At 37.0% G+C, this 26,915-nt stretch overlaps 2 protein-coding genes across 2 annotated transcripts in view; one reads left to right on the top strand and one right to left on the bottom strand.

The window, feature by feature from the left end:
• The window catches only part of NUDT6 (nudix hydrolase 6), a 32,276-nt gene extending 7,554 nt beyond the window's left edge, over positions 1 to 24,722 (top strand). Inside the window, exons 3-5 of the mRNA XM_004040358.4 lie at positions 4,917 to 4,972; positions 19,892 to 19,946; positions 24,325 to 24,722. Of these exons, the coding sequence (XP_004040406.1) occupies positions 4,917 to 4,972; positions 19,892 to 19,946; positions 24,325 to 24,722 (509 nt within the window). The remainder of the gene's footprint in view (positions 1 to 4,916; positions 4,973 to 19,891; positions 19,947 to 24,324) is intronic.
• FGF2 (fibroblast growth factor 2) overlaps positions 19,346 to 26,915 on the bottom strand; it is a 72,598-nt gene continuing 65,028 nt past the window's right edge. Inside the window, exon 3 of the mRNA XM_019025035.4 lies at positions 19,346 to 25,339. Coding sequence (XP_018880580.2) covers positions 25,154 to 25,339 — 186 coding nt within the window. The 3' untranslated portion in view covers positions 19,346 to 25,153. The remainder of the gene's footprint in view (positions 25,340 to 26,915) is intronic.

Raw genomic sequence — 26,915 nt, 5'->3', positions numbered from 1 at the left:
GGCAGCCGGGCAGAGGCCGCAATCTCGGCACTTTGGGAGGCCAAGGCAGGCGGCTGGGAGGTGGTTGTAGCGAGCCGAGATCACACCACTGCACTCCAGCCTGGGCGCCATTGAGCACTGAGTTAACGAGACTCTGTCTGCAATCCCGGCACCTCGGGAGGCCGAGGCTGGCCGATCACTCACGGTTACGAGCTGGAGACCAGCCCGGCCAACACAGCGAAACCCCGTCTCCACCAAAAAAATACGAAAACCAGTCAGGCGTGGCGGCGCGCGCCTGCAATCGCAGGCACTTGGCAGGCTGAGGCAGGAGAATCAGGCAGGGAGGTTGCAGTGAGCTGAGATGGCGGCAGTACCGTCCAGCTTCGGCTCGGCATCAGAGGGAGACCGTGGAAAGAGAGGGAGAGGGAGAGCCAGAGCCAGAGCCAAAATATTGTTTTGTATTCACCCTTTTGTATTCACCTGCACGATGAGGTGAGGTGAGGTGAATGACAGGCATTATGACCTAAATGGAAAATTCCAGAAAAAAACTCTTAAGTTTTAAATTGCATGCTGTTCTGAGTAATGTGATGAAATCTCTCACCATCCTGCTCTGTCCCACCAGGCCGTGAATCTTCCCCATGTCCAGTGTATCCATGATCCATAGGCTACCTATCCATTAGTTACTCAGTAGCCTTCCCTGTTATCAGATCAGCTGTCCCAGTATCACAGTACTTGGATTCAAATAACCCTTATTTTCCTTATTAATGCCCCAAAGCACAAGAGTAGTGATGTAACACTTTGAGACTATGGTTGACCTTGTATAACTGAAATCACAGAAAGCAAAACTGGACAAGGGGGAATACAGTATCTATTACATAGTGCTTTTAAATAGATGAAGTTTGCCTCAATCAGTAGACAGACGCACAGAGAACAAGTTTAGTGTTTAGTTTTCCAAAGGATATGCTTGAATATATTTTACACATATAATTAAACTTCACTACTCAAATAGTAGCACTGAATTGGGATCAGGGAATAAATTTATTGTAGAGTAAAACATGTTGGCACTAATTATGTAAATTTGTAAAGTAAATGATAACTTTTATGTTGAATTTCAGGTAAAGCAAACCAATTTTTCAATGATTTGAACATTACTTCTTAATAATATTTACATTATTGTGCCAAACAGTTGTTTAAAATCGTGTAATTTAAGTGTAGAGTAGAATTTTGAAGTGGCTGATTAGCTTCAGAGACATAGGAAAGCTGAGAGAAGACTTCCCTCAGAGTAAGACACAGATTCTCACATTGTAGATTGCATCAAAATCACCTGGAATCTTAAAACAGATTGCTGGGCCCTATCCCCAGAGTTTCTGATTCAGTAGGTCTGTGGTGGGACCTGAAAATTCAGGTGATTTTCCTGGCTGTTTCTGTTTTTGCTGCTGCTGCTGCTGGTGGTGGTCTCAGTACTACCCTTTAAGGACCAAAATTCTTAGATTTCCAGAAAAACTATAATAGTAAGGAATCCTTATGACCTTAATAAATGAAAGCAATGAAGCATATTGGTTATTTAATTAATAATTTTATTTGCCTTTATATAATTTACAAGAGTTTTTAAGGTAGTTTGCTTTTCAAGGCTTTTCAAGGAGTTGTTCAAGAATGCCTAATGATGTCTTCTCTGTCCCTATCTTACTTCCCTGTAGCAAGTAGACATTCAGAAACTCTCCGTTCAGCTCTATTTCAAAAGATTCTACTCAATAATTTAGTGACAGCCTCACACTTCAATGGAAAGTTATACAAATAATGATCATTCACGGGCACAGACTCTTAAGAGTTCCCAGTTATTACTACAGAATTGGTAATATATGCAAAAAGAGGATCCTATGAAGGACCTGTTGATAACTAAGTACTATATTGTATATTGTACATTATAGTTTAGAGTGTCAGAGCAGTTCAAAGAATAAGAGATGCAGAACTTGACCAATCTTGAACACTAACTAGGATTTGAAGCCACTGTTGGGAGTGTGGACAAGGTAATGTAAGAAATTGTTCTGGAAAGGTGCAGAGTTGTTTTTTGTTTTGCTTTTTTTTTTTTTTTTTTGAGGCAGGTTCTCACTTTGTCACCCAGGCTGGAATGCAGTGTCATGATCTGGGCTCATTCCGACCTCCACCTCTTTAGCTCAAGTGGTCCTCCTGCCTTAGCCTCCCAAAGTAGCTGGGACTACAGGCATGTGCCACCATGCCAGGCTAATTGTTGTATTTTTTGTAAAGATAGGGTTTCGTCATGTTGCCCAGGCTGGGGTGCAGAGTTTTTAGGTGGAAAGAAAAATAATTGGCATTTGTTATAAACTACCAAAGGCAGATGTAGCTGGAATAGCTTGAGCCATTGCTTTCTTTTGCTTTTCAAACTTAGCAAGCTTGTGTCTGACTCAGAGCCTTGACATCTACTGGCTCCTCTTCCTGCAGCATGCTTCTCCAGAACTTTCTTTATCTAGTTCTTTATAGCCGAAGTTTCTGCTCAAGTGTCTCCTTCTCAGAAAAGCCCCTGACCCTTCTGTCTAGAAGTGACTTCTCCCTGCACACTAATGCCATCATTCCTTGTCCCTTTATCCAGCTCTATGTTTCTTTATGGCATTTATCACAGTCTGAAATTCTATTATATCATGTATGTAAATTAATGATATTGTATCACTTAATCTCCCCCACAATAATATAAACTCCATAAAGGCAGATATTTTATCTGTCTTGGTCATCACGATATCCTCAAGCTAAAGACAGCAAGTGACATAAAGTAGATATTCAATATTTTTTTAATGAATGGGATGGAAATGTGAGTCTTCTGAGAGAGCAGTTTCAGTATTGTGGAGGGGCAGCATTGCACAGTGAGAAGAGTGTGCCTGCCTAGAATCCAGACAGACTGGCTATCAGTCCCAGTTCTACCAGTTAGAGCTATATGAAGCCAGACTCTCGTATCACTCACAGGATTATTGTGACTTATACCTGAGCTGATGTACGTTGAAGCACAGTGCCTAATCATAATAATAATTTTTATGTTGTGACCAGCAGAGGTCGCTCAAATTGTGCTTTAGTGGTGCTGGTTTTGTCTCTGATACTGTGCTCATGTTTACAGTGAATTCATTAGGGAGAAGTTCAATTTGAGTAACCACAAATTATTAAAATTTAAGAGTAAGTTTCCTTGGCATTTCTTTGGCAGTCTACCTCTTGTAAAGTCCAGTTAAATTATAGCTTACATTTTCTAATAGAAGCCAACATTAATGTTAATTATATCTCACTGGGTGATTTTCCTTCCTGCTTTAAAATAGTCAAGTGTGGTGTTTTCATTTCAATTGCATTTCAATTACTTTTCCCCATGTTACACATATTTATTCCTTCTCTATATTCTACATAGCATTTATCACCTTCTAATATTCTATATAATTTATTTTTTGTTTGTTTTGGCGCCTCCCCACACACATACCAGAATGTGAACCCCATAAGGATAGGGAGTTTCATTTGTGTTGTTCACCACTGTATCTGTAGCACCTAGAAAAGTGCCTGGCACATAGTAGGAGCTCAATTAATATGCATAGGATCTATGTGCATTATATATAGGAACTCAGTTAATACTGAAAGCATGGACAAATATGTAGAAAGTATCTTTTAAAAAATGTCATCCCACATTATTTAAATACAAGTAATGTTTAAATCATAACATCTAAAGGATCATAATAAAAATCACTAATATGTCATTTGTATTTTTGACCCAAGATTGCCCAAAGGGAAATATTTTTAAAAAGAAAGAGAGAATATGCAATGTGTATGATGAATGAATAAACAAAAAAAGAACTAGAATTTAAAACATATATAAAACAAAGAACTCTTCCAAAGCAGTATATTAGTAGATTATAAAGTTGTGTATATACATAATAAGAAAATTTAATTGGCTTCAGAAAGGTCTTGAAATGAATATTGAGATATTTGAGATTTGGATCATCAGGGGGCACAGCCTGTGTTGTATGCATAGTGATTCAAGGAATAAAAATGAGAAGTCAATTCATTTATTCAATAAATATTGGAAGCACATCTGTTGTCTGAATGTTTGTTCCCCCTAAAATTCATATGTTGAAACCTAATCCCCAGTGTGATGGTATTAAGAGGTGGGGTCTTTGGGAGGTGACTAGATCATGAGGGCAGAGCTCCCATGAATGGGATTAGTGTCCTTATGAAAGAGGCCCACAGGAGCTTGTTTGCCCCTTTCACTATGTGAGGACAGGGCTAGAAGGCACCGTCTGTAAAGAATGAGCCCTTATCAGACACTGAATCTGCCAGCACCTTGATCTTGGACTTCCTAGCTTCTAGAACTGTGAGAAATAAGTTTGTTGTTTATAAACTATCCAGTCTATGGTTATTTTGTTATAGCAGCCCAAATGGACTAAGACAGGCACTTAGTGTCTTCATGGATGAGGTGGTACAGGTTGACCATCCCCAATCTACAAATAAAAGATCCAAAATGCTGCAAAATCCAAAAGTATTTGAGCACTGGCATGATGCCACTAGTGGAAAATTCCATACCTGACCTCATGTGACAAGTCACAGTCAAAATGCAGTCAAAACTGTTTTCATGCACAATATTATTTAAAATATTGTATAAAATTGCCTTCAGGCTATGAGTATAAGGTATATATGAAACATAAATGAATTTCATGTTTAAACTTGGGTCCTATCCCCAGGATGCCTCATTATGTATATGAAAATCTTCCAAAATCCAGAAAAATCTAACACTTCTGCTCTCAAACATTTTAGATAAGGAATACTCAACCTGTATTTGAACCAAGGCTTCAAGTATGGGTACAATTTTTATCACCACAGATAGAGAGTGTGGGAGGAGATTAAGGTGAATGAAATTAATATTTCTCAATTATCTTTTCTTTTTCCCCTAATAGGAGCTGTATTTGATGAAAGTACTAGAAAAATACTGGTTGTACAAGATCGAAATAAAGTAAGCTGCTTCTGTTTTATAAATTGCTTCCTAAATGTTTATTTCTTTCTAGAGAAGAATAAAATATAGAAATTTTAATATGTCTAAGGGGTTACAGAAAGGTATTTTAAAAATCATTTCTAAGCAGTTATGGATCACCTTAGGTATTTATTTAAACCAAACTACTTATACAGACCTTGAAAATTTCCAGGTAACACTCAGTGTTACTATCTATTACTTTATGGCTAAAGGAAAATTATAAATGACTGTATTTAATTGGGAAGACAAGTCTGCTTTAATATATTACCAAGATATTCTTCCATTCATTCAGCATTCAGTGAGTTTCTACTCTGTGCCAGGTGCTGAGAATATAAAAAGCAGTAAGATGATATACCTTATGCCCTGCAGCTTACTATTTATTTGGAAAGACAGTCATACAATAGATGACAGCAATTAACTTTGCCTGAAGAAGTCCCCAAAGACTTCTCAAAGGAGGTGAAATTTAAACTAGGTCTTGAAGAATGAGTAGGAGCTTTCCAGGTGCAGAAGAAAAAAAATAAAAAAACAAACTGATAAAATTCGAATTGCTTGTACAAAGGCACAGAGCTCAGAAAGGGACTGACGTAGTTTAGAAATAATGGTAAAAAGTTCATTGTGGCCCAGACTATGGACAGTGGTAAGATATTTGACTTGAGAGCTAGATTGGAAACAATGTGAAGAGGATTGGATACCAAGATAAGGAGTCTAGGTGACTAGAAGCAACAAATATTTCCCAGAGAAGTACCGTGATTAGGGATCAGATGTTTTCATGCTCAGGAGTCAGAAGTAAAAGTGAAAGAGAATAATGATTTTGATACTTTCTGAGACTTCAGCAAATATTAGTGGACATAGTCAAACATTTTTCCCCACCACATATGTTCTTAAAGTTTAAATTAATGTTTATAATGATAGCTGAAAGCAGTGTCACACATTTCTTGGAAATGCTATCTAAAACTATTCTTATGGCTCCAAGTAACTTTGAAGTTTTCATTAAGGCAGGATCTCTGATTCAAATTAAGCTTTTTGTCCTCAACAGAAATTTATAGAACACCTAAAGTAGTATTGTACCTAGCCCTCAATAAGTTTTATATTTGAATTGGGACATATATATGTAACGGTTATGACCAGAGAGTAGGAGGCATGATTGAGTGGTAAAAGTAGGGCCTAGTTATGAGAACCAGGCAGATGAGTTTAGACTTGACATGGAAACAGTAACTATTAAAAGATTTTGATTGTGATGACAAAATGATGAAGATGATATATGGACAAAATTAATCTAATAACAATATGCAAATTAGCCTGACAACAGTATGCCCAATGAGAGGGAGCTGATATAAACAAAATGGACTTGGCAGCCAGACTGACCAGAGTTCCAATCCCTTTGCCACTTCTACTTTGTAAAGTTGGCTTCAACCCAAAGTGGAGATTATAACTCTCTCCAATATAGCAGACAGATGATATGCCCAAACATTATTAACAAATACTGTATGTACAAGTAACATAAATTGATTAATTTCTTTTGTTATATTTAAAACAAAACTATACTTTGGTATGTAGCAGTTACTTCTAAAGAGATACCATAAAAGGGTTTTACTGTCTTCTAAGTATATCCCTTTAATTATCTCTCTTTTCATTTAAAGAAGAAGTAGATCACCAGAATTTATTTAATCTTTCCTGGGCTCATGTGAATGATGTTAATGAGACAAAACGGAATCAGCAGACCCGGGTCCCTAGGATTTGGCCATGCCATTAACTGTCTTTCTGACTCTGGGGACCTAAGTTTCCCCATTTATAAAATTTAGGAGTTAGACTCAATGGTCAAACAAAATATTGTAATACTGTAATTCTATGTATCTTCCATGTACATAGCATAAATACTTACACAATATATAGATAAAATGTGATCTAAGCCACTTTGGTAGTATGGAAAGAAAAGGGTAAACCATGAAGGTTTTTTAAATAGCACACTGGGTTTCAGAAGTGATTTTGTCAAATAAAATTTCATTATGGACTTTAACAGAGGCTGAAAGACAGCCAGATAAGATGATTGTGCCACTCCAAGCAGTTCTTCAGGGTTGGTTAATCTACCAAATAAGAATCTAGCCATGTTATTATTCATGTCATAAAACACAGAAATTCATAGAAAACAAACTTGGGTCTGATAATGTTAAAAACTGCATTGCAATCTGGAAAAAAAGGAGCTTTCCTGGCAGATATAGCTGAATTGTCTTACTCCAAACCTAGACAGCTTTATGTTTTTTGAGTAGATTTTTTGTTTCTTTATAAAACCTGCAAAGACAAGTGACTTAACAGGTTCAGCTTACAGAAATCAAACTCCCAGAGCAATCTGTACTTGAAATATGTAATTGAAAAGGAAAGAATTGAGTTGGGCTATATTTTTAAAACAGGGTAATAGTGAAAACTATGTTCAATAAATTTGCCTGAATTCCAGGTAAACCACTAAAACTTTTATGGTTCTCTGTTAATCATGGTTGCACTTAATGCTTCTCTAGTTTTATTCATCTTAGTTTCAAATAAGTGAAAGTGTTTTCTGAAATGTTTCTTAGTGTTTTTCAACATAGTCAGAAAACAAAGGGAGATCCAGACCTAATGACAAAACAAATAAATAAGCGTCATCCCATTGTAGGGGAAAACTCAGTCCACAGTGGCACTGTTTTCGTCATTCTTTGGAATAACTGAGTTCATCCTGTAATGTTTACTTATAAAGATTCAAGTGGAGAGTTTTGCCTTTTTCCACTCTGAGTTTCTTTTGTATGGCCTTTACAGTCATTTGAAGGTCATACCTTTAGGCTTGGTGACTTTTGAGTAATTAACCCTAGATAGGTTCATGAATGGTTTATTTGGTGGCTCTTAGAACCTGTAGTCATATACAAAGAGAATTAAAAACCTTAATAAAGTGGTAGTACCAGCCTGTAGTGCACAGAAGGCTCTGTTCTGGCCTTTAGCCTCCTAAAAAGTCATAGCCAAACATTTGCTAATACTTATTCCTCTGTTACAGCACACATTCCTGATCCTAGTTTATGAGGTTTTTGGGGTAAAAAAAAAATTTTAATTCTATCATGTTTTGCTCTGTCAGTAGAAATAAAACCAGATAATCAAATAATTTGTGATGACATAAAATACTTGCATGAAATAATTTCCATGAAATGTTTCTCATTTAATAATCATACTTACTATTATCTCCATTATTTTAGGACTGAGATTTAGAGAGGTTACAATAACTTATTCAACATTACGCAACTAGTAATAGGCACAATCAGAAGCCTATAGGGTAATCTTTTCACTAAACCTAAACTAAAAAAACAACATAGGCAGGAATGGTGGTGCGCACCTATAGTCCCAGCTACTTGGGAGGCTGTGGTGGAAGGATTATTTGAGCCTGGAAGGTCAAGGCTGCAGTGAGCCATGATCAAGCCACTGCACTCCAGCCTGGGTGACAGAGTAAGACCCTGTCTCAAGAAAAAAAAAAAAAAGCTGGGATGGTGGGGAGATGATTAATTTAAGGAGATATAGAGTAATTATCAGTTTTTCTCAAAACCTAGGATGATGATCTATTTTTACAGTTTTTAGAAGACCCAAATAAAGACTGTAGACTATAAGTAAGAAAGAAAGACCTTTTTATTAAAAATCCTTTTGTTTTTTGCTCACTGAGATGGCTGAACTTTTCAGAGAACACATGATTCAGCAGTTGGTCCTTTAAAAGTTAACAAACTTTAATTGTTTTTCTTTACTCAGAGTTGTTTGGATTTTGAGTAAGATTAAGTCAGGGTAATAAGAAATTAATTTATAAATCAGAATGCCATTTTATTAATTCTGTTAATGGAAAAGTCAGACTCTGTAAAACATTTTTGAAAGGTTTATTTTGAACCAATGAATGACCTTGGTCTGGGAAATGCATCTCAAAAGGTCCTGCGAACGTGTGCCAGTGGTTAATTGAATTACAGTTTTGTTTAATAAGTTTGAGGGAGGCAGGAGTTACAAGCAGAGACATAAATCAATACGTGGATGGTATACATTGATTTCGCCCGAAAAGGCAGGATGTTTTGAAGAGGCAGGGTGTTTAAAGAGGGGGCTTACTGGCTATAGGTAGATTCACAGATTCTCTAATTTACAATTGATTAAGGAAGTGAAGCTTTGTCTAAAAATTTAGAGTCAGCAGAAAGAATGTTTTAAGTTAAAATAAAGAAGTCTGTCAACCAATATTACACTGGGTCAGAGTGACCTGCAGGGTTGTGTGACTTAACCCTTGTCTGGCATGGCTTTAGATCCTGTTTATAATTTGGTATCTTATTGTCACAAAGAGTCCATTTTGTTACCTTATGTTAACATAATAATGGTCAGTTGTGACTAAACTCCAAAAAGGAAGGGGTATAATGAGGTGTGTCCAACCTTCCTACCCATCATGGCTGGGGATTTAGTTTATAAGATTTTTTTGGGGTCCCCTTGGTCAAGAGGGGGTCCATTCAGTTGGTAGGGGTTTAGGATTTTATTTTTAGTTTACGATTCACAGTAGGAGGAAAGGATCCAGGCTTTTTGTTAGTAGAAATGAATTGGAGAGATATTCCCAAATATGATATATGCTGCTTCCAAAATGTAAAAAAGTATTGCTCCAAGTGCTGTGAGTGGGGATAGTTGCAAGGTGCACCAAATCGCCCATACCTTGGAGATCTACAGATTACTGTTACCAGAAGGGGGTCCTGATCCAGACCCCAAGAGAGGATTCTTGGATCTCACACAAGAAAGAATTTGGGTGAATCCGTAAAGTGAAAGCAAGTTTTATTAAGAAAGTAAAGGGGCCGGGCGCAGTGGCTCATGCCTGTAATCCCTGCACTTTGGAAGGCCAAGGCGGGCAGATCACGAGGTCAGGAGATAGAGACCATCCTGGCTAACACATGAAACCCTGTCTCTACTAAAAATACAAAAAATTAGCCGGGCGTGGTGGTGGGCGCCTGTAGTACCCGCCACTCAGGAAGCTGAGGCAGGAGAATGGCATGAACCCGGGAGGTGGAGGTTTCAGTGAGCCGAGATCACGCCACTGCACTCCAGCCTGGGTGACTGAGCGAAACTCCGTCTCAAAAAAAAAAAAAAAAAAAAGAAAGAAAGTAAAGGAATAGGCCAGGTGCGGTGGCTGGTGCCTGTAATCTCAGCACTTTGGGAGGCTGAGGCAGGTGGATCACTTGAGGCCAGGAGTTTGAGACCAGCCTGGCTAACATGGTGAAACCCCATCTCTACTTTAAAAAAACACAAAAATTAGCAGGGCATGGTGGCGCATGCCTGTAATCCCAGCTACTTGGGAGGCTGAGGCAGGAGAATCACTAGAACCCAGGAGGCGGACGTTGCCGAAACCTGAGATCATGCCACTGCCCTCCAGCCAGGGCAACAGAGTGAGACTCGTCTCAAAAAAAGAAAGAAAAGGAATAAACAATGGCTACTCCATATGCAGAGCAGTGGCTTGGGCTTCTCCACTAAGGATACTTCGAGTTATTTCTTGAGTATATGCTAAACAAGTGTTGGCTTATTCATGAGTTTTCCAGGAAAGGGGCAGGCAATTCCCGGAACTGAGGGTTCCTCCCCGTTTTAGACCAAATAGGGTAACTTCCTGATATTACCATGGCATTTGTCAACTGTCATGGTAGGAGTGTCTTTTGGCATGCTAATGCACTATAATTAGCATATAATGAGCAGTAAGGATGACCAGAGGTCACTTTCATCCCCATCTTGGTTTTGGTGGGTTTTGGCTGGCTTCTTTACTGCAACCTGTTTTATCAGCAAGGTCTTTATGACCTGTATCTTGTGTGGCCTCCTATCTCATCCTGTGACTTAGAATGCCTAACCTCCTGGTAATGCAGCCCAGCAGGTCTCAGCCTTATTTTACCTAGCCTCTTTACAAGATGGGGTCACTCTGATTTAAACACCTGTGACAACTATACTTCTAAACACTTAATAGGGGTATCTCCTATCCTCTATCACCTAGATGTCTTACTAGGACATCTAGAATACGTGACACTTCCTACTTTCCAGGTCCAGTCAGCATGCTGGCATCAATAGAGTTGGGTAGTGATAAGCCCTGGCATATAGTAACATAGGAGCTACTAAGATTCTTACATATGGAAAGGAATGAGGTACAGATGGAAACAGAAGTATTGAGTCGTTTGGTAGCCATGGCACTTTAAAAGTACGTAATAATAATTATATAGCTTTGGAGATGGCTAGCTTTTGTTAACTTGTTTAGATGCCTTGGCAAAATAAAAATGACAAGCTTAAGTCAGCCTGTCAATTCAAGGCACAATATGAAAACCCCAAGACCTCCATGGCACCATTTAAAGAGACCCCCATATTCTCCAGCCACAAAGGCAATATTGAAAATCAGGCCTAGATCCAACTGTAAGAATATCAGAGCTGCAAAGGAGACTGAATAGAGTTTGACAAGTGTCCTATGTCAAAGCCAATCCCCTAACAGGAAAAGAGTGGGGATCCTGCGACCCTGAGTGAATGGACATAAGAATTTTGAATTTCAAATTCTCTTGAACCCTCTGAGCCAGTAGAAGCAGTACCCTTCTTCTGGCTACAGAAAACAGCCTCCCCTTGCCTGAGGGCTCTGCAAAAGATAGAGTATTTAATAATATTAGGACAGCGTACTTAAAATCAGAAATAGTCTGGAATATTCAGGATGGCAACCAGAACTGATGACCTCTTAGGAGTCATCAGTGCACAAGGAATCAGATGCACAAGAAATCCTTGTGCATCTTTACTGACTAGCCTGCAGTCTTAGCCTCCAAATATTTGTTAAAGGATTTGAAGAAACTGTGGAAGCCAGGAAACCATTTGTCATAGATGTGTTAGGCACTGAGTGACTTATCAGAGAATACCTGAATGAGAGATGATCTCTCGAAGTCCTAGTTCTGTCTGTGACTCATGGGTGGAAATATGGGAATAGCACTCCTAAAATTTCCTATGTGGAAAAGACCACTTTTATGTTGGCAGAGGTAAAGTATAACAGCACATAGAGGGGTAAACAAATAATGGGACTGTCTCTGTGTAACATGTATACACACAGGCATACATATGAATGATCATCCTCATTCGCATTCAAATAACAAAAGATCCAAATGTAAAAAGAACCTACTGAGTAAAATATGCTATGATCTAAAACCCTGGAAGATGCAAATTTAATGTTATAGTGTGACAAAACTACTGAGAAAATCAACTTAATGTAAGACATTAAGAAACTTGATTTTATTAATAATACCATTTAGCATATAGTGAATGTTTAACCTGTGCTTCACACTATCATATTGAGGGGTGAAGCCAGCTGGACTTCCCAGATCGAGTGGGGACTTGGAGAACTTTTCTGCCTAGCTAGAAGATTCTAAACGCGCCAATCAGCACTCTGTAAAATGGACCAATCACTGCTCTGTAAAATGGACCAATCAGCAGGACATGGGCGGGGACAAATAAGGGAATAAAAGCTGGCCACTTCAGCCAGCAGCGGCAACCCGCTGGGGTCCCCTTCCATGCTGTGGAAGCTTTGTTCTTTGGCTCTTCATAATAAATCTTGCAGCTGCTCGCTCTTTGGGTCTGTGCCACCTTTAAGAGCTGTTAACACTCACCACGAAGGTCCGCGGCTTCATTCTTGAAGTCAGTGAGACCAAGAACCCACTGGAAGGAACCAACTCCAGACATACTATGTGCTGTATATTAATTACCTACTTTAATCATCATAGCAACCTGTCCTAATTTCACAGACTGGGAAAGTCAACCAAAAAGATTAAGTCATGAAGTAGGTGAGGAAGAGGCGAGGCACGGTGGCTCATGCCTGTAATCCCAGCACTTTGGGAGGCCAAGGCAGGCAGATCACGAGGTCATGGGTTCAAGACCAGCCTGGCCAACATGATAAAACCCCTTCTCTACAAAAATACAAAAATTAGCTGGGCATGGTGGTATGCGCCTGTAATCCAAGCTACTTGGAAGGCTGAAGCAGGAGAATCGCTTGAACCTGGGAGACAGGTTGCAGTGAGCCAAGATCATGCCATTGTACTCCAGCCTAGCCGACAGAGCAAGACTGTCTAAAAAAAAAAAAAAATTATAGAAAGTAGGTGGGGAAGAAAACTTTTCATCTACCAACTTAGAACTGGGTGGAGGGGATGGTGCTACAAATTAATTGACAACAGATAGATTAACAGGAGAAAAGTTTAAGAGTACTCTATAAGGAATGCCTTGGCCAGGGGTAAGGGTTTATATACTGTATACTATATCATCTTAATAAAAGGGGATAGAGGGGTATAGGACTTCTAGTGAAAACATGCAGGCATAGTAGCTTCTGACAAAGTTTTGTTATGCAATTTCTCATCTAGGTGCTAATGGTCAGTCTCCTTCCTGGCTGAAAGCTTCCCCAACCCCCTCAATCCCCCACTCCTACTCAGGAGATTAATGGCAGCTTCATTCTCAGAAAGCTTTGCCTTTAGTCAGATAAGGGAAGCTCAGAAATGCTTCTTTCTGCATCTGCTGTATCTTAAATATCTTCAGTTTAGAGTCATCATTATGCCATTCTGGTGGGTTGTGGGTCCCTTCATGTGGGACCATGCACAGTTAAAACTCAGATCTCTTGCTGTTCAGCTGGTGCTGGTTTATCTGGACCCATATCTCTGAGAATGAGGCATCAGCTTGCTGGTGTCTCTTGGGAAGGGGATGCAAAATGAAGCTTCTTTTACAAATGTTAGGAAAACTTCAAACTGGATTCTGCTGATACTATGGGAAGGAAATGCTGCTGCTAGAGTGAAGCAGCCTTGAAGGAGTGATACTCACAGGAACCACGAGCACACAGAAGGCCCACAGTAAGGAGCTAGTCCCTTCCTCCTCCAGCCTTGCAGTCTAATGGTGGAGCATAAAAGGGAGTCAGCTGGCAAAGCAGAAACTGGTTAGCAGAATCCCAGCTCCAGCATCACTAAGCAAGTACAGAAGGGTAGATTCGGAGCTGAGAGACAATAAGAGCATCAACTTATTAAAAATGCAAATTCTCAGGCCCCACCCCAGATCTGTAGAATCTGAAGCTCTAGAGGATAAAGCCCAGCAATTCTGTGTTTACAAGCCCTCCAGGTGATTCTGATGTAAAGTTTGAGAACCACTAAACTAGCACATTGAGCTTCCTGGCTCTGCTGATTTTCAAACCTGCCAATAATTGGTCCTTTAAGACCAAGAAAGTGATGCTTTTCAGAATCTAGTCATGTTCCCGCTACACTTTTAGGCAGTTGGTACTGGTAGAAGCTAAAGAAGTTCAAATTATATAAGACAGTTTATTTGTGGATTAAGTAGGAATGATACTCCTAAGTAGGGTTTTGATTTTTTTAAGTTATAAACAGAGATCCATCAAAGAGAGCAAAAAAATATGAAAATTAAGAATTAACATATAGTTCAATGTTGTAATAAAAAGAGGAATAATTTAATTTCTGTAAATATTTGGTGTTAGGTGACATTTCAATATAACTGATAGCTATTAATGATATGTAATTTATATTTAATGTTTAATAAATTATATGTAGATTATATATACTTATTTACTTATTATAAACAACTAATTGGCATTCTTTTCAGACATCCAAGCCAGTTGCTCTCCTTTCTTTATGTACCTCACTCTCCCCAGGCATTAATGTCAAGTGTTTTTTGCAGAGGAAAATTTAACCCTCAACACGAGCATATGCACAAATTCAAACACATATCTAAATTGACATTTACATGTCCTTTCTCTTTCCCTACACACATATTCCAGTCCTTCATCCCTACCCCAATATTTTAGGTAATAAAAGACCTAACAGTGACTTAAACCCATAAACTGGGTGTTCAAGAGTTAAGGGTAGGGACCCATTAATTCATTCACTGAATATTACTGAGTTCTTATACATACTCTGCTGTATACACTGTTCTAAGCACTAGGTACACATTAGTGAACAAAGTAAAGTTTCTACATAGGGAGCTTACATTCAAATGCATAAGATACAAACAATAAAACGAATGAGTATTATATAAGGTGGAGATGTGTTATTAAGAAAAATACATGGTGCACTAAGCACTAGGTATACATCACTGAACAGATGTATAGTTTCCACATATGGAGTTAAGCAAAGTTTCTACATATGGAGCTTACATTCAAATGTGTAAGATACAAATAATAAAATGAATAAATGTTATGTAAGGTGGAGATAAGTGTTATTAAGAAAAACACATGGTGCCAAGATAAAAAGAATGACTGGGTTTGCCATGTACATTAAGTTCAGTATGCCCAATATACATTAACTTCTTTATGCTTGCCATATACATTAACTTCTGTATGCCCAACACCTAACAAGCAATAAATTTCTATTGAATGAATGAACAAACTTATGAGACACTCTGTGGTAGCTTCTGTCTCATTGGTAACAGTGATAATATTGTATCTAGTGAGATTTATCTAAATACAGTAGGTCTGAATTCTAAAAGGCGATAGGAGTATTAAAGACTAGAACAATGAAAAATAAAAGATAACCAAATTTCTGGCATCTGACCAAGTTGGAGTAAAGACAGAACAAGAGGGTCACATATATATGAGAACCAAAGGGAACAGGCTAGCAGGTCTGTGCCCTTGCTCTGAGTTCTGGAGATATGGCTGAAAGAAATTAGTAGTCTTTTAAGGGTTGTGTTTATACAAACTTCTGGTTAGGATTTCAGTAGCCATGCCTAGGGAAGGTCTTAAAATGAATCCTCTGCTTAGGAAAGCAGATGTCTGTGGAACGGGGAAAACAGAAAAAGAATCAGAAAATGAATCATTCCTTTCATCCATTCTAGAAACCCTCAAATAAACAAGTTTATCTTCAGGATAAGTTTTCAAAGAAATAGTGGTTTTAAACTTGAACATGCTTTAACAGAGAAAGTATCTTACATTCTGTTAATATCTCTAAAAAATGCATCAGAAAATTTACCCTTTCTTAGTAGCCAAAATGATTATTTCTTGGGCTAGCAATTTCTAACAGTGGGGAAGGAAGGATTGCAGAGTGATAAATGAGACCACCCTTACATCATCCACACTGTCTTCTGTTTTCCATTTACTGCTACACACACACAAAGAACATCAGACTTGTAATTGGCAAATGTATAGGAAAATTGTCATACCATTCACCATTCCAAAATATGATGGAACTAATCTAAATATGGTTTAAAATCACATATTTTTATAAGTTAAAAGGATACTATACCTTTTGTAGTATGTGAAAATCAGATATGCTTTAATATGGTTAAAATAACATATTTTTATAAGTTAAAAGGATACTATACCTTTTGTAGTATGTGAAAATCAGATATGCTTAAAGGAACTAGACCTCACCAACTCAAAGCAGGGAGGGGTCATATATGTGAATGTTGAGTAGCACCCAACAAAGCAGCTAAGCAGAAGAGCATTTTAGAATATTTCTTTCACAAGAGAGTGGAAAGTTCCTTTTTTAAGATTAGGAAAAAAAAGGATCATGGAATTTTACACTTGAGGCATAGAGATATCATCTTCTTTTATAGGAAGGGAGAACAAAGATGAAAAACATAATCTCATAGGCTACATTTTCAAAACCAATCGTCAGTAATTTTTTTTGCCATAAAACAATATACTGGAAAGAAAGAATAATAAAAGATCACTAGCTAAGAAATAAATTCCATGCCAATCAGAACATTCTAGATGGGGAAATCACAAGCAACAGATAGATACAAAGACATTTGGCACTAAACTGTAGTCCACATTTGTGAGCCCTGGAAAAGTGTAAGTCTAAGACACAGAATCTAATTGGATTTACATAGAATGTTCCAATTAGGTCCCAGGAAGAGATTAAAAGGTATATGAAAAAGCAGTGGACAGTCACTAAGTATTAGTGAGAAAATATCAAATCGACTTTTACAATTTCTTAAAAGATGGTTAGAACCAGCCTGCCTGGATTTTAACACTGAGTTTATCACATACTAGGTGTGTGACCCCAGTCAAGTGTTTTTATGCCCTCAGTTTCATCACCTCTAAAGTGGGAACAAATTATAGCCTCTCATGGGAGTACTGTGAAGTTTAAATGTGCATAATTCTTATACAAATATTTAGCATAGCATAGGAGATTGGTCAGGGTGGTGGGAAAAATTGTAGAAAGATGCAAACCTTCTTGGAAGGCTGGAAGGTTTAGAAAAGCTTCGGAAAAGGATTTCCGAAGGAAAAAAAGGAAGTTTAAATGTGCATAATTCTTATACAAATATTTAGTGTAGTGTAGGAGATTGGTCAGGGTGGTGGGAAAAATTGTAGAAAGATGCAAACCTTCCTGGAAGGCTGGAAGGTTTACAAAAGCTTTGGAAAAGGATTTGGCTGAAGGCAGCCAGATTCTCTTATCTGGTGCCTGAAAGCTTAGTTTAGGTAACATGGGGATGTAAAGAACCTGATCTAGGTAAGTTAACCGTTGGCGCACAGGACTACTCTCTCTGGGGCAGTGGTGGTGGGGGCAGGGTGGGGTGGCAGGGGTGCATGACCATGTTAATTGCCCACAACTGTGTTGACTCAAGGCCTTTGTCATTAAATCTGTACTGAATAAATGCCCGCAGCACTGGCTTGTCAGGGCCGTGGCTACTGCAACTCTTTCTGTGAGTGGCCCAGTCCCCAGCCTGCTCTTTCATTGGATATCTGTGATCTGTGCCTGAGTGCATTTTTTCATCCATCATTCAGTCAGAGTCTGTGGGTCAGACCTGGCATAGCGTCTGGGGTCTCACTCTGTTGCCCAGGCTGGAGTGCGGTGGCACAATAACTCACTACAGCCTTGAACTCCAAGGCGCAAGTGATCTTCCCATCTCAGTCTCCCAAAGTGCTGGGATTACACACGTGAGGCACTGTGCCCAGCATTAGTATTTTACTGTTGTTGTAATATTGCCAAACACAGCTAATGGGAATTGTTTGATATAAAGAAAAAAAAGTGGGAAGACATGCTCATCTCACTACTGATCATATTTAGGACATTAACTAGATTTTTCATAAACCACATAGCTTAGGCCTGTCTACTACTTAAGACTATACTCAGGCTCAAGCTTTTTTAGGGGAGAAGTAAGCATTTTAAAAACCTAAGTGGTGCCATAAAATGTCACAAAATACTTACCAGCATAAACATATACCTAATATTTCCATATAAAAGGTTTATGAAATAGTCAAAATCAAATTTGTGTGAGCTGTTTTCAATCCTTATGTCTAGCATTTTCCCCCTTCTAATAAGTTCATCTCCAGATTTAATTAACAATCTCTTATCATTTATGGTCAAAGACTTTTAAAGTTGACTTTTATTGTTTTTAGGAAACATTTGTCTGCTCCATTATAACTTTTCTTTTGTTAGAAACAGAACTTGCAGGCTGGTTATGGTAGCTCACACCTGTAACCCCAGCACTTTGGGAAGCCCAGGTGGGAGGATTGCCTGACCCTCAGGAGTTCAAGACCAGCCTGGGCAACACTGTGAAACCTCATCTCTAAAAAAAAAAAAAAAAAATTAGGTGTGGTGGTGCACACCTGTAGTCCCAACTATTCAGGAGGCTGAGGTGGGAGGATCACCTGAGCCCAGGCAGGTCAAGACTGCAGTGAGCTCTGATGGTGCCACTACACTCCAGGCTGGCCAGCAGAATGAGACCCTGTCTCAAAAAGTAAATGGAATTTATGGTGGTAAAGTTCAACATCTTGTTAGACAAAGACTGCATAGTTTCTGGAGAAATAAACCTTCTGGGAATATTTCCAAATGGAATCTAGAAGACAGTGCATTGATATAGAGGTATATTTACAGATATATTTCTACATTAATAAAGTAAAGCATAATATCCTTTATAAATTAATGTCAAGCCTAGCCCAGACACTGAAAGCCTGAATTCCGTACCCACATAATCAACAGTCTATGGAAACTCTGGGAACCATGCCACTGGTCTCCAACCTAGCATAGTTGAGAAATGACACATTCTTTTAAGAAGCATTCATCCAGGAAATGAGTGTGTCACAAAGCAAACCAGTAAAAGGACCATAACTTACTTTATGAATGAAGAGTATAGGGTACTAGCCAAAGGTACAGCTCCCTTATGAGTATGTTATAATTTCTCATTCTTTTCTTTTATCACGTGATGGATAGATAGAACTCTAACAGGAAAAAAAGTAATCATGTCAGCCATAAGAATATTGTCCATGTCATCTCATAATTGTTTTTAATCCATTTTTCTATATTTATCCCTATTCCAAGATCAGATCTTTCCACCTGCCCCTCCCCAACAAAAAAAAAGAAAAAAATTCATAGACAAGAAGACACAAAGAAATGGGAGACAAGAAAACACAAACTAATCAATTTTATTCATACTACTCATGAAAAGCGATTACATTTTTACATAAAATCATTAACACATACAATAGAAATAATAAGAGTAATACATCTGATTAGAAATACAATATAGGAAATAGATTTTAAAATAGCATATTTTAGTGATGAAATTTATATTTCCTACTTATTTATAGCAGCATCTGTAAGATTCTTCTATCTGTTCATAGTTAACTAGCAGCAAAATATTTTAAATTACAGAAATTCAGTAGATGTTTCCCTCCAATGTTTCATTCATACAGAATGTATCACGTTAACCAAACAAAACCACTTATATTTCCTGAAGAGAAAAGGTGGGAAAAGATTTCATCAGTTACCAGCTCCCCCAAAAAAAGAAGAAACGAGGGAGAAAGGATGGAAGCTAGAAAAATTTTGCATGCAATTACTAAAAAATATATTCTCAACCACTTTGACCAATTATAGGTGGATTTTGTGAAATCTACATATGTATGTGTTAGTGAAAGTTATGTTAACTTTATTTTCTGACTTTATACCGCAGTTGAAAAATATGTGGAAGTTTCCAGGAGGCCTGTCAGAGCCTGAAGAAGATATTGGTGTGTATCTTTTATATTTTTAATTGGCTTAAAAATGTTGAGGAAATTAATGTGTTTACTTTCTTGCTTTATAGCTAAGAATAAAAATTTAAATTTTCTAATTTGTTCCGACTGAGTCTGAACATTTCAGAAATTACCTCAGAGCTGATATAATTAGCAGCATAATTTCTAATATTACAGTTTATTCCATTAGTAGAAATAATATCATTAGGAACATACCACCTATTCTTCTGTTTATGAGTGCTTCTAGATTAATCTGTCTGAAAAGGAGAAGCTTTGGATATACATCAATAAAGTTTAGCATTAAAGGTTATTTTGGATACGACTAATATTGTTGTTGGAATTAAACTATGAGAAAACAAATTCCTGACCATTCCATCACAGAGGATGAATAGTAGCCTTTAAATGAACTTTGAAATAAATATAATAAAGTCAGTTATAAAGCAGTGATTATATAATTCTTCACTTTATGAAAATTGTATCTACTATTTATTTTTAATAGTCAGGAAGTCAAAACATATTAAAATGTCATATAAGAAAGTCTCAACTGAGAAATAATCCCCTAACACAACTTACTGAGCTCAGTATTTAAGACAAGGAAATATAAAATAAGCTAAGAATTATTTATGTCACTGATTTACAGGAAATCGAAAAATAGAAACCAAATTTTCCTACCTATTCCTTAAACTATTGGATCAAATTCAGTGTGTATCATAACAAATCAATGTATTTGTTTGATACCAATATTATTTCTCCATGACCTTTTCCTTAATATGCATGTCCCCTATTCTATTTAGCCAACAATATTAAGGCAATTTTCTAAATTGTCTTTAAATATTTTATTTAAAAATGTCCATGTACTTAAAGCTTGATTTTTAAAACTTTTACACAAATCAAAATACCATACATACATTATATAGCCAACTCGTAACAATCCATCAGAAAATGGATTGCATTAAGATATATCTCTAGCCAATCTTGGTTTCAGGTACTTATTGACCTTATGCTTATTCTTCTGTTGATATAAAAGATGATTTTGTAGTGGTGTGAATGCTGAAAGAGAAGGCCATTTGTTCTACAGCCTAATTCTCTCACACTATCCACTGGTGCCACATGAGAGCAGAGCATGTGAGCTAATTAAGCTTATGTTTTGCATCCTTACCCAATCTATATTGGGCAAAAAGCAGTCTGCAGGTTTGCAAGGCTTCCTCTCTCCTGCATCTTGCCTTTTCAAATGAATTGATTTTCTTCATGTGAACTCTTATGGGTCCTCTGAATTTCAGCTGTACTTATTTGTAGATGTAATTGAAGAAACACACATTTCCAAGCCAAATATGTATAATTTCAGGCCTAAGTATACTCCAGAATCCTTCTTAAAGTCCAGATAATTAAAAATTCACTACCTTTTTTTCTTTAAAAAAAAAAAGTGTTTGTGGTTGTCACAACAACTCACCTATCCAGAGATCATATATGCCTCAGTCATGTGGAATTAAGAAGAAAAAAACTGCCGTTGGCATTAGCCATACTTCCTAAGCTTAGTATAAATTAAAGCTTTGCCTGAAAATTCATAAAACCCTGAAAGCAGCTAGAAATGAAAACTGACAGTAGAGGTCTGAAAGACTATGTCTATATGAAGGCATTTGTAACTCAACATAAAACAAAAGATATTCTTAATGATGAAGCTGAATCATCTAAGAATTACTGAAATTATTTAAACTCTGTATTTAGGAAAACATGCAATGTACTTTAGGAATACTGCCATCACAAACAGTTAAACATTTATATTGGCTCAAACAGTAAACCCTAGTTAACTGGGAAACACATTTGTTTGAACTCCTTCATTCTTTCATAATACTAGGTAAATGAAGAATTGTTATCCATAGTGTTTTTTAAAAATCAAGAGGGTCATATAGAAAATAGAATGCAATCCTCAAGGCTTTTGTATAAAATAATATCCTAAGAGTATAAAGGTATCCACAAGATTAAAATTGACAAACTGCCTTCTTAAAAAATCTTATTACCACTGGCAGGAAGAGTATCTGCTGCATTAGCCAGAGAACTATAAAGCAGCTGAGCCTTATCAGAGATCATCAGTGCACTAGAGTCAGAGGGAAACACCAGGAAAACCCACATTCTGCAGATTATTTCCCAATATATTTTATTTCAATCTAATTCTATTATTAAATATAACAAAATAGAAATAACAAATATAAACTCCATTTCATTACTGTCCTGTAACTAAACAAAACAATACAACATATTTAAACATATCTCTTCATCAGCAAAAATAAAAACAAAACCTCTTAGTTTTTCCTATGTTCTTCAAACCTATAAAACAGCAAATGTTATTTCAGTTTGGCTTACAGTATATTAAAATAATAAAAAATACAACAGAATAAAGCACACTATCTTGATTAAAAATTTCAATTCATCTTGAAATCCTTGGGGAAGAAATATCCATCTTGAGGTGGAAGGGTCTCCCGCATACTCTGGAGACAAAAGCACTTATTTGCCCATTCAATTTTCAGTCAGTTAGTGATTCAAGTTAAACTGATCAAAACTACTCAGGCAGTGCTGATTTTCAGTCAGCTGCTATGGTGACTGCTCAGCAGGGCAGATTTGCTCACTACCCCCATCCGGTGCTTCCACGACATAGAAACAGCATAGATCATGAGCTACATGCTGAACTTTTGATTAGTGGTACTAAGAGCTAAATAGGATCCCCATAATTTATTTTCAAACATAAAGAATAAAAATGGACATTTAAACAAGTTAGGAGATGTTATATCAAATTTAAGACTAGTGCTACTATCTTTAATAATAAATTTAATAACAAACATGTATTTCCCCATAATTATTTTTCAAAGCATAATGAATAAAAATGGACATTTAAATATGTTAGGGGATATTTTATACAATTTAAGACTAGTGCTACCATCTTAAATAATAAATTTAATAACAAATGTATTGCACGTCAGAGTAAAAATTACTTTTCTTATTAAGGAAAATTTCTCCTTTTTTGAGACAAAGTCTCACTCTGTTGCCTAGGCTGGAGTGCAGTGGCACGATTATGGCTCACTGCAACCTCGACCTCTCAGCCTCAAGTGATCAACCCTCCCACCTCAGCCTCCCAAGTATCTGAGACCACATGTACACGCCACCATGCCTGGCTAATTTTTGTGTTTTTTTGTAGAGATGGGGTTTCACCAGGTTGGTCTTGAACTCCTGGGCTCAAGCAATCCTCCTGCTTTGGCCTCCCAAAGTGCAGGGAATATAGGCATGAGCCACTGCACCCGGCCTAGATTTTTCTTTTATGCTTTCAGTTATTTCTAACCATGTTTAACCTATGGGCAAATCTCAATTGTAAGGGAAGTCAGCATGTAATTGAAAAATGGCAGATAAATGCCTTATGTTTTAAAACATTATACTCTTTCTATGCATCTTTCCATAGCTATTAGAGGGAAAAAACAAGAGCATATCCAGGGAATGGGTAAGACAGTCTATGGTAAGACAGTCTACAGTCACAGCACATGGGAATTGAGACATGTTTCTGTGACTTCCTCTTCTTTGCATGTTTTTCACCAGTAGAATTACTGCAAGGGCAAATATCATTTACTATTTGACAAACAAGAAAAATAGAGGCAAAACGAGTATTGCAACAAAAATCTTTGTCTGTGACAATTGTGAAGCTTTCCAGCAAAGTGGTAGAGGAAGGCAGCTTTTTAAAGGGCTTCTCCTAAATACCTTGGGAGACAATGACAGAGCATCACAAAATTAGAGAAAGCCCAGTTAGAGGGACCATCTGGATGTGTAGAAAAAGCAGCCACAAAAATATGTTAATGGCAATAAAAATCCTGCCACACAAATTTGCATTTAATTGAAAAATCAACCTTATAAAATGTGAAAACCTTTGTTGAATTATAAAATTATTTATATTCCAAGTTTCTTGAAAACTGATGAAACACCTCCAGCATTTCGGTGTTGAAGAAATGAATCTAAGTTCTTTGGAATCTTATCTCAAGAAACAAAGGAACTGCAGCCATGCAAAATGTTTTAACTTTTCAATCTATATTTTTACCTTTTGGGAAACAGAGCAGCAAGAAGTTAAAAAGAGCTGACCCCAAAAATGTACAGGTAGATAAGCAAGTAGCAGCCAAAGAAATATTCAGCATTTCAAAAGCTTCTTGAATTTACAGTGGTAAGAAAATATTTTGGGGTTTCTTGATATCCACAAGGCAAAGAATTTGTATTGAAAACTTTACTTTGTTAGGGTAATGTTTTGAGCCTTTACATAATGCTACTTTAACTGAAAATCTTTGATGATACAGTTTCTAAAAGTGTAATTATTATTGATTTGTACATCTCTTTTTTTATGTAGGAGACACAGCGGTTCGAGAAGTTTTTGAAGAGACTGGTATAAAATCAGAATTCAGGTCCGTCCTGAGTATTCGGCAACAGCACACAAATCCTGGAGCTTTTGGGAAATCAGATATGTATATCATCTGCCGCCTAAAGCCATATTCATTCACCATAAATTTTTGCCAGGATGAATGCTTAAGATGTGAGTGGATGGATCTCAATGACCTGGCGAAGACTGAAAATACAACTCCCATCACCAGCAGAGTTGCTAGGCTGCTGGTGTATGGGTACAGAGAAGGGTTTGACAAAATTGACCTGACTGTGGAAGAACTTCCAGCAGTTCACACAGGACTGTTTTATAAACTCTATCACAAGGAACTGCCAGAGAATTATAAAACTATGAAAGGAATTGATTAAATTCACATTTATATGTTTAGAAACATGTAGACTAACGAATGACATAAGAAATAGTGGACATTTTGGATTGATTAAACATCTGACTGTGATTTTCTAATGTATATGATTTCCATGAAGAAATTTTGTTTCTAAACATGCACATTTTAAAAGCCTCTTTTCGAATAAAGCAAATGTGTGAAAAAGATCATTGCTCTAGGTAAGCTTCACTGGGTAACAGCAGATGCAATATAAAAGGGAGAATATACATTTTACAACTTTTGTTAGTTTTCTTTACTGGGACAATGGTTACATATTTTACTACTGGATAAGAAGTTGTTTGACCAATTATCCAAACTGAGCTATACACATTTATTTTCTTTTACTCTCATTAACAAATTTCTAAAATATACTTCTTCTTTCATGTGAAATGAGATTAGATGTGGCCATTAAAATCAGCTCTTAGCAGACATTGGAAGAAAAAGTATAGCTTTCTGCCCAGGTCCTGTTTTGGATCCAAGTTTATACTGCCCAGTTCGTTTCAGTGCCACATACCAACTGGTGTATTTCCTTGACCGGTAAGTATTGTAGTTATTAGATTCCAATCGTTCAAAAAAGAAACACTCATCCGTAACACATTTCTGAAAAATAAAGGAAGAATTACCTGTTATTATTATTATTATTACACTTTTCATATTAAATATTTATGATAGTATAATGCCTATTCTGCTCAACCAGCAGCAGTGATGTTGGGTTCAGCAGGGCGATCAAACTAACAAGATTCAATGGGCCAAAATGTGACACAGACTAGTTCTGAAGAAGGATGCAGGCCAGGAACACAGCATGTCAGCAGGACAGCATCAAGTATGTCTCTTCAGTAGGAGTTCAGAGACAATTCTCCAGCTCCAAAACAGACAGGTCAGGTGTTAAACACAAGGAGGGACATACCCAGTAAGAAGAAATATGCTATGGGAAGCCCAAAGCTATAGCTTCCAGCAGTATTTATGATCCATCCACACTCCTCCCAGTCCCAAGGCAGGTTACCAATCAGGGATCATTTTTACTTTTATCAGAAGCAGCAGTAGAAGGCTAACCCATTGTAATCTTTCCATACAGAAGAAGGAGGTTTGTTAATACTTTACTCACAAGAAGAATTAATTCCCCAAATTTTAACAAAAAGTTTTAAGTGGCTAATGTTTTTTAAGACATAATAATGAATAGTTTATTGTACAGAAAAGAGCTATTGGTATATAATGCCAAAAATAATATTGGAACATTATATTACATATGATTAACAATCTCCAAACACTGTTAGACAATGAGGAATAAGTAAGTATCATACTGATTTCTGGCAGTCTCTTTCAGGAGGGAGGGACTTTGCCTTTTAATTTCAATTCAACTATTTATCAGAAAAAAAAAAGGATAGCTGGCTTTCAAAAAGACCTGGAAATAATACTCCAAGTAATGGAATTTAATAGCTACCACATTATTTAAGATAAATGTTCAAAAAGCAACTTCACAGGGTAGCACTGAAGATGCTTACTGACCTCAAAGGGGAAAAATCAATTTATTCACTTCAAAAGGAAAAATCATTTTTACATTATAATTATGTGTATATATATCAATTGAATGATAAACTTATATAGAAAACACATGTAAATTTTATCTAAACACATAAATATAAGATGTATACAGAGACATAAATATATGGTTTTGTATTAATACCACATTCCAGTTTATTTCTATATACTCATATCTAGGAAACTTCAGGTTTGGAAAAACCCACATTAAAAAGACTTGAACCTTTTCCCAGATTCCTTGGTTCTAAGATAAGGCAAACAATGGCACAAACTGTGACAAAAGCATAAATTAATTGGCAAAACAAGGAAAAGAGCTGGCATAATAACAAAAATGTAAAGTAAAGCCTGGGAAAGAACTAAAAGTGACTAATGTGTCTCAGCCATCTAAAGGGTGTGGTATTAGATCCTGTAATCTTCTAGAGATAAGAATTTTACTGGATATTTACTTGGTTTTAATATTATGACCACTGTTAAATGGATTTTTAAAAACCGAAATACAAACTTAACTAATTTGCCTATTATGTAATACGTTACTCATAAAGAAACTCAATTCTTCATGATGCAAATAAATCACAGCCTTACAGAGAAGCACACATTGACAGGACCCAGCTATATGAAACACAGGACTGTCTTGTGC

Source organism: Gorilla gorilla, chromosome 3 (assembly GCF_029281585.2).
Source record: "Gorilla gorilla gorilla isolate KB3781 chromosome 3, NHGRI_mGorGor1-v2.1_pri, whole genome shotgun sequence".
Taxonomy (NCBI): Eukaryota; Metazoa; Chordata; class Mammalia; order Primates; family Hominidae; genus Gorilla; species Gorilla gorilla.
Note: the sequence above shows the minus strand (reverse complement) of the source record. Positions and strands in the feature narration are given on the sequence as shown.